The sequence below is a fragment of the Polyodon spathula genome, chromosome 21 (genome assembly GCF_017654505.1).
Source record: "Polyodon spathula isolate WHYD16114869_AA chromosome 21, ASM1765450v1, whole genome shotgun sequence".
Lineage (NCBI taxonomy): Eukaryota > Metazoa > Chordata > Actinopteri > Acipenseriformes > Polyodontidae > Polyodon > Polyodon spathula.
Window position 1 is genome coordinate 22,284,543 of NC_054554.1, and position 16,156 is coordinate 22,300,698.

Here is a 16,156-nt window from a genome sequence, read left to right on the forward strand (position 1 = left end):
ATGCTGATTCACATTTTGAGAAGGAAACATGAAGTCATTGTTTCAGAATATCTTTTACGAACCTCAATATGATGTAGTTCATACTGTACTGTGCAAGGTATTCTAAAATTCCATGTTGTTTAGCAGTAGATGGTTTAAAATATTGAATTGCATTTTTGAATTTCTGACCTTATTTGGTGAATGCTCTGCAATAGCAGGTTGCCTTAAAAGGCTATAATTGAGACAATCTGTCCAGTATTTATTTCAAAGGACTGCCATTTTTTTTTTCTTCTTGGCTGCTGGGTACAGAATACCACTCTTTCGCTGAGCTAAAATTAAATTATTAAACAAATTATTTTTCTGCCAGACTGTTTAATAAGTGTATTGCAATCTAAACAGTGACATTTCCTTTCTGATGCTAAATGTTAAATGGGCACTAAGTGGCATACTGATTTTGAAGGGTCACTAAAGAGGATTGATTTTCCCTGACACCTTTCACAAAAGGCCAAACTGAATACTGAGATTTTACACAAAAAAAGAAAAACCTTACAAGATTATTAAGAAGAAAGTTTATTCCACTGTTGACTTAGCTTTGGTTACAGTTAAAGTGCAAGGCTATCCGTTCACGGTGTATTATATGGTACTACATATATACTATTACCCACCAAGTTGTTTTTGTTTACAGCCATCCTTATGAGTGAAATAAACACAGCACTCATGGTTACACTATTCACTTACCATACTGTAGTTTACCATCGTTAGCCATGTTTTTTAGTTTGCTTTACCATACTTCTCCGTGATTTTCAATGCGTAACCATGCTTTGCATGCTTTCACTGTGCTTTATTACATTTGGCCGTGCATTTCCTTACCTTTTCTCTGTTCCAAACACTTCCTCCTCTGGTCTTTCTGGGCTCCTTGCTCGACTTCGTTTCTCTGCCTTCCTCACTTCCATCTCATACCTCCTTGATCGAGGGGCCTCATGCAGTGTGGAGGCCCTTTGCGCCCGGATCTCAGCACAGTGGCTATCCGTACTCGTTACTGTGCTTCCACTCGTGTCTGAATCCAGTGAACTCACTGAGCCGCTGATGTGAGACCCGTTAGACAGCAGGCTGCTCCCGGAAGGAAAAGGATCGCTCTGGGCAGGGGACTGGCATCGAGGGATCCCTCCGAGATCCATACTGTGCTTACTGGAAGAACTACCAGTCGGGGATAAAACCTGCATGTCGGGTCTTTGTGGGAGGTGGAAAGGGATGCCACCTCTATCCCTCTCGTCCCCATTGACAGAGCTGTGATCAGAGGTAGCATCCAGAACGTGTCCTGCAGAAAAAAAACCCAGAATATTATATGAGTGAGAATATATTAGGTTTTGGACAGTTTTACCAGTTCCAAACCAATGAGAGGTATATATGGACGGTAAGAAAAAAAAAAAAAAAAAAAAAAATGTGCAATGACATATAGATGGTCTCATAATCGGATGTGAGAGATTAAAAAAAAAAAAAAAAGTCAATTCAAGTATTCACTGGTCTTTATTTTTAATATATTTCTCTGCTGTAGTGTACTTATTTAAGAGAAGTAAAAATGGCGACTATATTTACGATTGTTCTTCCAATAAGTTCCTACATTTGAACCTGCAAAATTCACGGATATATTTGATCAATATAGTGTTTCATTTCCACGGTAACAGTTCTCTGCTCTGTGCCAAGTAAGATATGCCACACCTGGTGTCCCCACCCATGATCACAAAGACAGGTATAATCTTATAGCTACAGAATCAATAAAGGAACAGGATCTGACACAGCTAAAGGCACATCTATCTTTGGCATTTAGTCAATACAAAAAAACAAGTACAATACTGCTCTTTTACACAATAAGAGTCAGGGGACAGATTTTCAAAGCTTACTCCAAATTGTAGTTTACACATTTTCTTTTCCTGCCACAAAACAACTTAAAGACTACTCAAACCCCAGTTCATATGAGGCCAATATTTCTGGTTTGGTACATTTATTGGGTAGTTTCTTTAAATGAAATTAAAATTGTGCCTATGCCAACTATACTGCTCATATTAACTTATATTGGAATCTCACCATTTCCATGAAAATGTAAAACGTTTATTATGGTATCAACAGGAGACTACTGGCAAGCCCTTGGCTTTCTTCTGATCAAACTTTTGTGTAATAGACAGGACAGCCCTTTCAAAGGAAATGTTTACCACTATCATCTGGTACAACTAATAAAGTCAAGTAGCCAATGGTTCAGCTAGAGTCCACTGATGAAAACACAAGCCAAAACGTCTGTCTTCCTGACTTACGGTACATTCTCTGTAAACCGTACTTTAGAAAATAAATAATTAAACATTTTAGTAATTAAAGCAGCAGACTTTTGGCTGCCATCGTAAAACATTTGTTCAAACTGCATGACAATGAGCTATGCAAAATTAAATCTCCAGACATAAAAGCACTTGATATGATTTCCTGCTTACCCCCTTCATCCAGCATTGAAGTGAATGCGCCACTATCCGATGAAGGCCAAACCTGGGACGATTCCACCTCCCTGGTGTTTAGTTCTTCCTGCCATATGGTTGACCGGGAATCTGGAACCTTCTCTGCATCTGGAATACCAGAGCCAGTCACAGCAACCTTCGCTGGGCCCGGCTCCTCCAAAACACAAACAAGACATATTACCATACTAAAAGATATTTCCTGTTATTTTTTAGTAGCAAACCAAACAGCTTATAATAAAACAAACCCGCTACAGTAAAATGTTTAAATTGATTTTTCAAACTGAATTAAAAAAAGGCAAAAAATAATAAACAATTGCTCCAAAGATGTATAAAAAAAGAAGTCTGAGGTAAATTGATATAAAATAAAATACATTGGGAGGTAAAACTTCAAAAAGGTCCACCCTGTGCTTGCTGTATAGTCTTATTATTAGCATAACAACATTCTCGCAAGTTTTGTTTTGGATCAATTTTCAATCGCTTACCCATTTTGAAAAGTCACCCTTACAACCCATTTACTTACAGGTGGACTGGAAAATCTACTTTTTTTTACCTACAGAATTGAAGCTAGTCAGACATGGGCCCAGCCTAGGATCTGGTGAGCACCCAGCCTTGGAATTCCCCACCAGGACTCATGAGGTACCTGACCAGTCTGAGTAACTAATGCACAATGAGGTGCACAACATCCACATTGTTTTCCTCCCCAACCCACAGAAGTATTAAGCTCAGTCCAGGGGGCTTACATCCAAAACTCAGCAAGACCAGGATTCGAACCAGCGAGTACCTAATTGAATGACTCACCCTACACTCCATAGTGTACATTGAGCACTTGAAATTATGAATTAAGTCAATTATTCCAGCCTAAAACACTAGAAATCCACTTTTTCATGAACAGGGATTAGGACCCTATCTGACGGTGACATAAGGATCTAGTCTGAGGTAAACTGAGGTAAATTCTACCCGAACAAAACATTGAGGAGAAAAGCAACCCTCTTTAAAGTTGAACAGTCATGATAGCAGATTTAACTAACACAGTAGCTTTGTAGTAGCCAGTGGTATTTCTAAAGTGTGTCTGCTATCAGTAATTATGAGACTCCTGTGATTCCAGGAAAATCATGCAGATGTAGCACAGGCAAGCATAACACAGTTCCTCATATGAAGTCATTACTTTAAAAAAAGTTATTTTAAGAATTGACTATTTTATAACCATGACTTTTAGCACCACATTCAAGGCAAGTTTTATTGAATCAGGCCTAATAATGTCTCTTTAAACTGAAGGTATGTTTGAATTTTATAGGGACAGGTTTACCTGTGAAGTTGTTGGTTCCACCTTGCGTTTTTTCTTCTGGTTCTGCTTATTTGTTTTCGGATAAACTACCAGCTGTTCAAGCCACCTGATAAATAGAAGATTCAAATGAGCAACTGTTTAATAAGAGATAAGCCAGTCATTAAATACGGCGCATTTCATTGGTGTATTTTGAAGTGATTGAAGTGCCTGTATTATTTCACAGTTTTAATGACAGACCATTAGAGAACATAAGTTTAATTGCCAGAGTGGCTATTAACTATTTCAATAAATAGCTATTGACAATACAAATAGAAAATACCCACATAAAAAAGTATGAAAACTACAACTATGTTTGTGTGAATAAAAACAAAATGTAAGAGAGATAATAGGTAGCTCTAGTGAACTGGAAGTACAATGGATATGTGAAAAGATCTGTATCACTGACAACACAATGAAACTGTTCATTTTAACTGGAGCAGCGCTGGTAATTGAATTAAGGAAATGAGTGTACCGAATATCAAGACAATAATTAAAAGTATTAATTAAAGAATGAGGTGAACAGCGCTTTCTCTACTGAATTAAAACCCAGTTTGAAAATGCTAGAGGTGACTTTACAAAAACTTTAGTTCATGTGAATACATAGAGTGACTATATAGTGGACACATAACAACAAGTTACACCTCACAATAGTTCTCACATACGTGGGTATTTAAGTAAAGCACTTTTGAGTTCCTCTCATTATAGATGTCACATTATTTGGAAATTCCTTTACTAAAGTGTGCTGATTATGTTCTAACTTCAATAGCATCTGTAATTATGCTCCAGGCTGTGCTACAAATCAGTGGGGGGGGGGGTCTTGTGATGTTTGTTTATCCATTCTGTACTGTGTTCACAGGATAACTGAATTTTAAATCCTACTGAGACTGAAAAGACAAAGAATGTCAAGTAATTGGGTATATCCGGGTCTCCAGAACAGATTGTAGTAACTACCAAGGGCTTACAGAATATTTCACGAAAATTCTTGACTACCAAAATCGCTTACTTCTTTGAAGTAGTAAGCAATTCTGCCAAAACAGTGGAGGCAGCTTCCCACCAGACTGTAAGCTTGAAGTGATATGCTTAATCTTCATAAAAATATGAGAGTCCAGCGAGGGAGACCTGAGCTGGTTTATGTTTTTGGAATGTGCAGTACCTCCAACTGCCATATATCACCCAGATTATGATGACTCTGAAGCTCTGTGGCTGGTAAACAAATTGCCCGTCAGTAAGTGTGAATCATGTCAGATAGGTGACACGTTGCCAAGTCAAGTGGGTGTGAATAAACAGACCACCCCTGGAGAGAAAGGGTCCGGTTTGTAATGGGAGTGAACCCACAGTGATGAAACATTAACAATATTATACACCTCTATCACCTCTAGCATTTTCAAACTGTGCTTTAATTCTGTAGAGAAAGCATTGTTCACCTCATTCTTTAATTAACACTTTTAATTATTGTCTTGATATTCGGTACATTCATCATTCATTTGCTCAATTCCGAGAAAAGGTTTGTGAACCCCTTAGGACTTTCACATATTTCATATATTTCAAACCTAAATTGGTCCTAATAATAGATAGATAACCTGACTAAAACACATTACACAAAAACATGATATTTTTTTTCAACATTTATTTATCCACAAATGATTCAACATTCAATATCCGTGTTTGAAAAAGTACGTGAACCTTTAGATTCAGTAACTGGTGGCACCCCCTTGAGCAGCAATGACTTCAGCTAAGCATTTCCTGTAACTATTTGGTCAGTGTCTCGCATCAGTTTTGAGGAATTTTGGCCCATTCCTCCTTAAAAAACTGCTTCAACTCTGTGACATTTGAGGGCTTCCTCGCATGCTCGCTTCAAGTCCTGCCACAACATTTTGATGGGGTTAGGTCCGGGATTTGACTAGGCCATTCTAAAAACGCGGAATTTCTTCTTCTGCAACCATTCTTTTGTAGATATTCTTTTATGTTTCAGATCCTTGTCTTGTTGCATGATCACTTTTGGTTCAGCTTCAATTCACGGATAGATGGCCTGACATTCTCCTCTAGAATCTATAATGCAGAATTCATGCTTGTGTCAATGATGGCAAGCCGTCCAGGTCCTCAGGTAGCAAAGCAACCCCAAACCATCACACTCCCAGCACCATGCTTGACGGTTGGGACGTTTCTCATTGAGGCCAAAAAGTTCTAACTTTGACTAAGCTGTCCAGAGACCATATTTCCAGAAGTCTTGTGGATCATCTATGTGCTCTTTGGCAAACTTCAGATGGGCAGCAATGTTCTTTCTTTCAGTTTCCTCCTGGCTATCCTTCCATGAACACCATTGTTGTTCAGTCTTTTTCTGATAGTTGAGTCATGAACACTCACATTAGCCAAGGCGAGAGTGGCTTGAAGATCCTTGGATGTTACTCTGAGGTTCTTTGTGACTTCCGATGATTTTCTGGTTTGTTCTTGGAGAGATTTTGGTAGGATGACCGCTCCTGGGTATAGTGACTGTGGACTTGAACTTTCTCCATTTGTGGTTACCCCCACCAGAGCCACAGAAACCGAGCGAACCGACAGATCTGGAACTGCTGATCCAGAAGACGGACTGGGCTGTCCTGAAATGGGACTGGCCTGCAACGCAACCACAACTGTCTGCAACGGAGCAAGAACCATGTGAGGAAACACTGGTAGTGGAACCAGAGCCGATGGCAGAAGAGGTGCTACCACAGATAGCAGAGCAGGAAGAGCCGGCCCTGGAGCTCATGACACCACAGTCCCAAACACTAGCTCTACAAATCGGTCCGGCGCTGATGGGTGTGGTCATTTGCCCCAGATACCCTGCCGAGATGCACAGACTTCCTACTGCTAGACCTGGAGCCCAGGAGTCTACACCATCGGCCACAGTTCTTTACCTGGTTCCCTATGCCATTCACTCAGATCACCAAGACATCGCTGTGCTGCTCCCAGACGTTGCTAGTGCTGCCCCTGGGTGATCAGACATCGTTCCACTGGTCCCCAGTTGCAGACTGCCCACTGCTGTACCCTCGTTCTCCGGTCGTCGCTCTAGTTACCCTTGCCATCCCGTTTCTGGTGCGCGGTCCCGACCTGTGGGCGCCGGACGAAGAACCAACAAACCCTCAAGCCGGCTCGCAGGAAGGGGCGAAAACTGACGTTTTGGGACTTAAGGGCGGGTGGTCTTTTAAGGGTGGAGGGGAGGTGGTCTTGGAATGGCCGGGTGTGTTTTACAAATGGGAGAGGATGTGTGAGACAAGGAGCAGAAAAAGGATAGTCCTGGGGAACACAGGACTACATCTCCCAGAAGAACACGGGATGAAAAACGCAAATTTGATTCTTGTTTGATTGTTTAATTGTTGTATTAGTATTATTCCCTGCACCTTGCTATTACTGTAAATTAGAGCCAGTTGCAGGATATTTAAAGAGAGCAGCCAGAATGTTCTAGGCTGCTGTAGTGTGAAGAGCCCAACTTTGTCATTAAAAAAAAGAAAAGATTAAGAACTTTTTTCAGTATGAAACGTGACACAGTATCAAACGTAAACAAGTTAGTATCGGGTATGAGTTGTCCATGGCAATACCTCAAAACTGTTTTATTAGTTGTGCAATTGTAATCCTAGCACTGTGTGGGCTTGCATTGTCATGCTGGAAAAACAACAATCTGCACCAAAGACATTTTTGTATTAAAGGAGATTCCTCCCCACACGATCACACTTCCACTGCCCCATCGCTTGGTTTGAACAGCACAACAGTCAGCATAACACTCACCACGACATCTCCCGTCAGGTCTGTCAAGAGCAAAACGGTATTCATTGGTAAATAAAACATTCCACCCCTCTCCCTGCTGCCACATGAGATGTTCTCTGGCCCACAGAAGACAGCGATTTCGTCTCTCGGCTGTCAACATGTTACCCCTGAACAGCCTCCGAGCATGCAAATCATTTTCATGCAGATGGCGAGCTCCAGTCATTCTGCTGATGCGCTGGTTATCTTCCTGGAATTTCTCGTGCTGTAGCCACTGTATTCTGAAAACAATTATGCAGAAGTAACGGGCCAGTGTGTTGACCCTCTGCCTTGCAGGACATGGCCTGTCCCACACAGAGCTGGTTTCCTGGTTTCTCTGGACTAGTCTGCTGATTGTTGCTGCTTCTCCAGGAAACTTCTCTTACAGACAGACCGCCCTCAAATCATGCCGGTAGCAACCAGGCGATCTTCATTACGCAAACGGGGTATCACAGGACTTGAACTCAGTATTTTGTTATCCCAAGGAACAATATTTCTCAAACAATCAACATCTGCTCACTATTTAAAATGTAAATAATATGATGTATGTCCCCAATGAGCTATTGATGTAAAACTTATAGACTGTTGCGTTTTCACTGTGCATCCTTTACTGATATACAATGGACAAAGCATGGGCAGCAGAGGCCGCATCCCATGAAAGCTATTCAGACAAGCCAAAGCAAATTCACACGACAAATGACCTATGTAATACTGTAATAATGTGTTTTTCATGTGGTGCACTGTTTATTAATCATATATGAAACCTCAAAAGTACTGTACATGGAAACCACATTAGCGTTAGTTATAAACTATAGCTATTTCTAGCAAAGTTCCTCAAATAAACATCTTACAATAAAAATGTACTTTTAATAAACAGGTAATTTTATACGAATTTGAGACAATTAGCATTCAAGGCAAGTTTTAATGAATTAATAAGTAGAATAGTTACAAGTAGAAAATAATAGACAGCCATTTGTAAAGATAGTTTAAAACTAATATGGGGCATTCATATAATTTACCTTGGTAATCTTTTGTTTTACTTTATTTTGCTTATAAAAGCTGTCTCCTAAACTGTTCAATGAAGCCATAATAAAACCCATTTTAGTGTGATGCAGCTCACTCCATCTAAATACCCTCCTGTGCTCTCTACAGAGTATATAAATATATTCTCTCATATTCTTTTTACAATCAAAAGAAACAATTAAGTACAGTACAGTTCTCCCAGTACAGTTTTCAATTCATTAATTTGAAATGTTATCTTCATAGCAGAATAGAAAATGCCTCCCAACCTACCCACTGTTTAAAACCCGAGTCTGGTTACAGCAACCCAACAGTTCTTTAACACAAAGATGTACGTTTCCACTTACCCATTAATGAGCTCTTTGCTTTCTCCGCGGATAAAATACTCTTGCTCAGGTGTCACAATGCACAGAGCATTCTTCTGTCCTGTTTTGGGCTCAGCGTCAACGACATCAGTACACTGGTTCATGTTAACAGTCCCCTGTGGCAAAGTGCTCGGCTAGGAAAAAAGACAGAGAAATTTTGGTTCACCAAAGTGTTTATATACTTTAGTTGGTATATGAATACATACAGTACTCTTACCGCATCTCATTAAATTTTTTGTCTGGCAATAGACACTCGATCGGCAGGTGTCTAAAAAGTAATTACTGTACTCTGTCATTCTGCTCAACACATTTGCTGTAATAAGAGAATCATTGAGGAATAATAACGTACCACTCCAGATAAATGAAAACATCATTTCCAGTGTGTGCATGGCGAGGGTTGTACAGTTTTTTGTTTTACTTTGCCCAGAATCAATTAAGCCTTGTCTTTTATACCCATTAAAGTTTTTAAAAAATATATAAACTGAAATGTTTAAAACAAGTTGATGCACAATTACTTCTAATTAAAATAACTACAAACAGATTTGCTTAGCAAGAATCAGTAAAGTACACAATGCACTAGTATTCCTCGTCAACATTCATAGAAGAAAAATTGTCAGAAATACAAAGCACATGCATCCAGTTGTGTTTTCCCACCAAAGGCCAAGAAATGGTTACAGACGAGGAATTATTGTGGTTTTTAAAAACCTGCCAACTTTAGGTCAACGTACCACAGAATTTGTACAGGAAAGAGTTTTTGCCGATATATTTGAACAGGACAAAGCTAACTAATCTGTGGCTTAATTCATCAGTTTTGCTTTTGTCTGACCTAGATAATACTAGAGTCAACTAGAAAGAGAGTGAGTGGTATGAATGGACAGGCCGACGGCGACACACACACCAGACTTTGTAGAATACTACTGTAGCATAGCTTAGTATATTAATAGTATACCATACATTGAATTGTACAGTAACTGGTTCATGTTTGGTGCCAATGTACTTACATACACAAACTAAACACACCTCCATAGTATATGTTGCCAGCACTATCCAAGACCCGCGGCAGGGGAAAAAAAAAAAAGCTAATAACGGAAGAAATAACAGGGAGCATGATTAAAGTGGAAAAGTGTTTTCTACCCTTTCATTTTTGTTTTATAAATGGCCTTTCTGCTTCCTTTTTCACTTTCCTGTTGAGTTTTCTTTGCTGGAATTCTAAAATGCTGTCTTTTTTCAGCTTATTCCAAAACAAATCCTATCATAACTGCAAAGAGGTCACCCTGGTCAGATCCAAAATTCTGTGCTTGGTTTCAATCAGTAAGGAATTAAAGCAAAGTCTTCTCAAATCAATACTGCAAGGAAATTTAAGCCAGCTGTCTCAGAGAGACACAATTCTGTCGTCGCAAGGTAGTCTAGTATTGAAGTCGGCATACTATTGTGGTTCAGCTGCAGTACCAGTATCGATATAAAGATACCACACTCTGGTCCCAAACTGGGGGCTGGGGTCGACAGCACATTCAGAAATATTTCATCCCAAACCACACTAATACTGTACCTGTCAAACCCTGTTTAGCCTACGTGAACGTTGCTGTTTGGTTGGCTCTGTGGGATCTTTCCAATACCTCTGCTTTCAGTATGAACAAAAAATAAAAGAGCCTTATAGCAAGATGTACCTCCATTTGCATATAGAATAAAGCTATACCTTTACAGCTATGGGTGTTGTAACTTGTCCCCAACCCACAGTCTCTGCAGTGTATTGTAGAACTGCTTAGACTAAATATATTCAAAACCTTATAACATCACTGTGCATAACTGGTGACAATAAGAACAGTCAACTGTACCAAGAGTTCCCCAGTAACTTGCCAAAATAAGCATTCAAACACAAAAGTGATGATACAACGCATTTCCTGTGGAACTACTGTAGGCATTGCATTATTTGCAATAATATGAATTAATACATTTTTTTATATACACCATTGTGAACACATTTCAAGAATTAAAAACATACATACAGTACACGCTGCATTGTTGTCTATATATTGTGCTACCGGATTTGTGAATCATTTCAATACTGCACTTTCTTATATGTACAGTAAACCTTACATTATGATTTCCCAAAGTTATAACAAATGGGGTGGAAATCAGTTGTACGACTATTAAATGTGTGTGTGACATAACCAAATTGATATTATCAGGAGCTAAACCCCACTATAATCTGGCCAGGGCAGTTCATGCAGTGATAATAAGCAGAGGATGACATAATGATATTGAGCTAGGTTGATGGTCTGTAGTTGAATTCACTTGGTCCAGTTGGCCACCTGCTGTTTAGAAGACCTGAGTACAACTGCTGCTCAGCCCCTAAAGTACATAGACAAGTTGCACTACAATGGATAACAACTGTACAGCAGCTTGTTGTTCACTACTGCCTAATTTCCACTGCGGGCCAGCAATGGAATCAGCAATTGAAAGAACGTTCATCGCTATTTTAATTTTCGCTCTATATGCAATTTTACACAGCTTTCAGATTTCAGCGTCAGCCCCGACTGTTAAAATAATTTTTGTTTCTTCATTCTCCAACATGCCGCCACAATCACCTTTTTTGGCCAAACCTTTCAACAACCATTGCAATGGTGAAAAAAAGCTTGAAATGTGGAGCTCTGTTCCCCTGCCAGCTTCTTATCCAGCACATGCCTCCCTGCTATGCAATGACGTAGTTCAGGCCAAAAAAAGAGACTGTGAAAGGACAGGGCCGATGTGGGAAGAAGAGGAAATGGGGTATTTGGTCTCAACAGAATCTTCCCGACTGTATTCCAATGCCCAGTTCTGGTTTAACATCTATGGAATTCTGCAGTGCAGACCAAGTAATCACTGTACACCTGCCAGTACTTATTTAACAATGAAGAAAAGCTGGTTAACACTGTGTTGTACTGTAGAAAACACTAAAATTAAGAACAGATTTAATTTCACTCCTACTGTTTAAGTAAAACAATTATTTTGGCTTTTCTCCAGCAGTTCAAAATATTTGTTTTCATTTAGATGAAACAGGTGGTTTTTTTTGTATTCCTTTTATGGCAATATTTGGGATTCTGCTACTAAACACAAAGGGGTTGCCAAATATGGCAATTCCAATCCGTCATAGTAGTGTAATAAACTGCACAAGCTTAAAGTCCATAAAACAGAAATGCTGGGGTTTATTTCTTCAAGCTCCTACACATATACAGAGCTTGCTAGAAATAAAAAGGTGGGTGGTTTCTGACCTTTTGGGATGTCTTGGATGATTTTTCTCAATTTGGGCTTGCTTTTGACAACAAATCAACATTCCGAGCTCTGGAGTAAAAACTAAAAAAAAAAAAAAAAAAAAAAAAAAAAAAAAAAAAACTACTTTTCCTTTATAAGCATATTATTATATATATATTTTCCACCTCTCTTTTACAGCTGTCATGCTAATACTGTAACACATTTATCTATTGTGCAGTACATAAAAAGGTAGTGTTGCTTGAACTTTATATAAGTTAGCTACCCTGGTCGGCAATATCCAGCTGTATGTTTTCAAAGGTAAACAGCATGCTAGAAACACCCGCCCAAGGCTTCTAAGAAATTAAAGAGAAAAATACCCCTAGAGTCTGCGAGAGCGGGGGCGGAAGATGACTCAACATTGGATAACACGGTTAACGACTTAGGAACGGAAATGGATATGAGAATGGAGAGTACTTCACAAAAGACTAGTTCAAGATCTGCAGTTAGCAAAGACATGGAACTCCAGGTTTGTGTCTGCGGTTGGAGGCGACAACATCAGGGGTTTGAAGAGAATGAAATGGTTGTGGGAGAAGGGACAAGGGCCTCGCACTGATCAGTACTTCTTACGAAGTCAGTCAAGTCAGTCGAATGAAATCCAGCGACAGGAAGCAAACCACAGTTCGCAGGATATCAGCACCTCTGTCTTAGACGTGAGGAGGACTTACGTGGATACAACTAGTGATGAACCTAATGATCCTTGCGAACCCGGTCAGACAAACCAGCGTAAGAGAGAAAAGAACCTCAACAGGGCACAAGCCTGGAGTTAAATGGCCAAGAGCTTGTGAGAAAACTGTGTGGGACACAGTAAACACGGATCTCTGTTTTACTTTGGAAAGGTTAAATGGAACATTTGAAAAGAAGCTGGATAAATTTGGGGACATCATCTACCCATACGGAAGCGAGAGGTTAGAGATTGAAGAAAAGAAGGAAAAAGTACAAACTATTCCTGGAAAGTCTAGACGGCAGCAGGAGATTGAACGCTTAGTTAGAGAAAGGAGGCAGTTGAGGAAGCAATGGAAAAAAGCAGAACAAAGTCAGAAGGAGGGACTCAAACTGTTACAAAGGGTCATAAGAGATAAGCTTGCAACATTGCGCAGAGCTGAGCACCTACAGAAACGCTACAAAAAAGAAAGAGCGTGCAAGAACTAACTTTTAAAAGATCCATTCAAATTTGTAAAGAAGATATTCACCAGCGAGAAAAACGGCACACTAAAATCATCTAAGTTTGAGCTGGAAAGATATTTGGAGAAAACACATACAGATTCAAAAAGGCAGGAGCCTATGTCAATTCCTTCAGATATCCCACCTATCAATCCACCCGAATACCAAATGGAGGACTGTGCACCTAAGAGGAAATAAGTAGAGCAAGCTGTGAAAAAAACAAGGGCATCATCATCTCCAGGGCCTAATGGAGTTCCATAGAGTGTACAAGAGTGCTTCTGGAGTTCTTCGAATCCTGTGGAATTTGATGAAAGTGGCATGGGAAAAACAGGTTATATCAAGAGCATGGCGCCTGGAGCAGTCTTTATACAAAAGAAAAGGATTCTACAAGCATCGGTCAGTTTTGTCCGATTTCCCTATTAAACGTAGAAGGCAAGATTTTCTTCAGCATTACTGCTCAGAGATTGTCAACCTACCTATTAAAGAACTGCTTCATTGACACTTCAGTACAAAAAACAGGCATTCCAGGTTTCCCAGGATGCTTAGAACACATCAGCGTAATCTGGCAACAAATTCAATCAGCAAAAAAGGAGAGGAAGGAGCTCCATGTGACATTCCTGGATTTGGTTAATGCATATGGTTCAGTGCCACATGAACTTCTCTGGGCAGCATTTGATATTTTCAGCGTACCAATGACAATTTAGTGAAAGCCTACTTTGGAGATTTACAATTTAGTTTCTCAACTTCAGAATTCAGCACTACATGGCAATACCTAGAAGTTGGAATAATGGCAGGATGCACCATTATTGGAATATGGTAATATGGCAATGGAAATAATTATAAGGGCATCAAAATGGGTAGTGGGAGGAGAGCGCTTGGCTTCTGGAATGTGGCTACCACCATTTCGAGCATACATGGAAGACATGACAACAATGACTACAACAGTAGCCTCCACTAATCGGTTATTGGGCAAATTAACCAATAACATTGAATGGGCACGAATGCAATTCAAGACGCTAAATCAAGGAGCGTCTCTATAATTAAAGATAAAGTAGTAGATAAAAGGTTCTACATTAATGGTGAGGCAATACCAACAGTGTCCGAGAAGCCAGTGAAAAGTCTAGGGAGATGGTACGACGGGGATCTAAAGGACACAGTTTGTGTGGGAGAAGTTAGACAACAAGCAGTGGAAGGGTTGAAGAGCATAGACAGCAGCGCTTTATCAGGCAAACTGAAACTCTGATGCTTTCAGTTTGGTCTACTGCCAAGACTACTGTGGCCACTGACTGTGTACGAGGTTTCTTTGACAACAGTTGAGAAGCTGGAAGCTTTAATCAGTTCATATGTCAGGAAATGGTTGGGAGTTCCACGCTGCCTCAGCAGAGTGGGACTTTATGGTAAAGGAATACTGCAGCTACCAATCTCTGCTCTAAGGAGTTTAAGTGAGCCAAAGTCCGACTGGAAATGACATTAGTAGAGTCACGTGACAAATGCGTAAGGGAGGCAGCACCTGTGTTGAAAATTGTAAGAAAATGGATGGTAAAGAAAGCTGTGGAAGATGCTAAGGCTGCCCTTCGAATCAGAGATATTTTGGGGCAAGTTCAGCATGGAAAAGGAGGTTTTGGTCTCAGTTCAGCTCCTCCTACATGGCACAAGGCAACCCTGGCTCAATGGAGGAAGCTGGTAGTCAATGAGGTGTAAAAGCAGGAGGAGAGGATCAGGTGTGTAAAGGCTGTTTTTCAGGCCATGCAGGGAGAATGGATGAGATGAGAGAGTTTGGAACAACGCAAGATCGGCTGGCAAGACCTATGGACAATGGAACAGAGCAGGATCAGTTTCCTCATCAGATCAGCATATGATGTTCTCCCATCACCACAGAACCTAAACCTCTGAGTGGGTGAGGATCCCTCCTTTGTATTCGTTACCTGCAACATTAAGGCACATTTTGACAGGATGTAAGGTGGGTCTTAGTCATGGACGGTTTACTTGGCGCCATGACCAGGTGCTGCGATGTTTGGCCTTAGCATTGGAAGACAAGCGTAACCTGACCAACAAGTTGCCACCAACATGAGCTGATCCATGGAGCCAGCATTACACTTCAGCAATCTACACCAGACAGAAGGATATCTACATCATCAGATGGAAAACAACGCAAATGGATGGAGATGCAGATGGATCACACTAGTTTACTGCAAAGCTAGGTCTTAGTTGGTGTTTATCTTGGCGAGAGCAGAGTTCAAATCAGTATGAAGTTCTAACATCTACTCTCGTAATGGAAATCAATCATTTTAGAAAGAAATCAGTGTCAATATTGAATCACTTTTTCACAGTGAATCTCCCCACACATTTCCATATAAACTGAGCTCAGAATAGACATTCCAATTAGTGAACAGAGAAGTTAAAGAATTTAACAGGAAGGAAATGCATTCTTCTCTTTTTTTGGGCTAGCAATGATAAAATGATTGCATTCGTGTTCCAGTGGCTGCTCTTGCATGCTCTACTGGAGCCTTAAATGCTGTCACACCTTCTATGTTTGTTTATTCGTGACCTGAAAAAAGAATCTGACAACACTGACAGATATGTGTCAGCATTGTAGGAATTTGCTTTCCTAAGCATTTCTTACCATCAGGGGACATGAGATGAAGCATCTGCCAATTGTGCCTCACACAGCCTGGTCAAGTTTGAATAGTGATCAGACGGTACACAGAAAAGTCTGCATTTAGATATCCAGGCTATTA

At 40.1% G+C, this 16,156-nt stretch overlaps 1 protein-coding gene across 1 annotated transcript in view; it reads right to left on the reverse strand.

Annotated features, from left to right (window-relative positions):
- Nucleotides 1-16,156, reverse strand: part of LOC121296241 (protein outspread-like) — an 88,608-nt gene that overhangs the window by 41,908 nt on the left and 30,544 nt on the right. Inside the window, exons 4-7 of the mRNA XM_041221584.1 lie at nt 8,949-9,100; nt 3,787-3,871; nt 2,460-2,634; nt 850-1,297 (exon numbers count right to left, since the gene is read on the reverse strand). Of these exons, the coding sequence (XP_041077518.1) occupies nt 850-1,297; nt 2,460-2,634; nt 3,787-3,871; nt 8,949-9,100 (860 nt within the window). The remainder of the gene's footprint in view (nt 1-849; nt 1,298-2,459; nt 2,635-3,786; nt 3,872-8,948; nt 9,101-16,156) is intronic.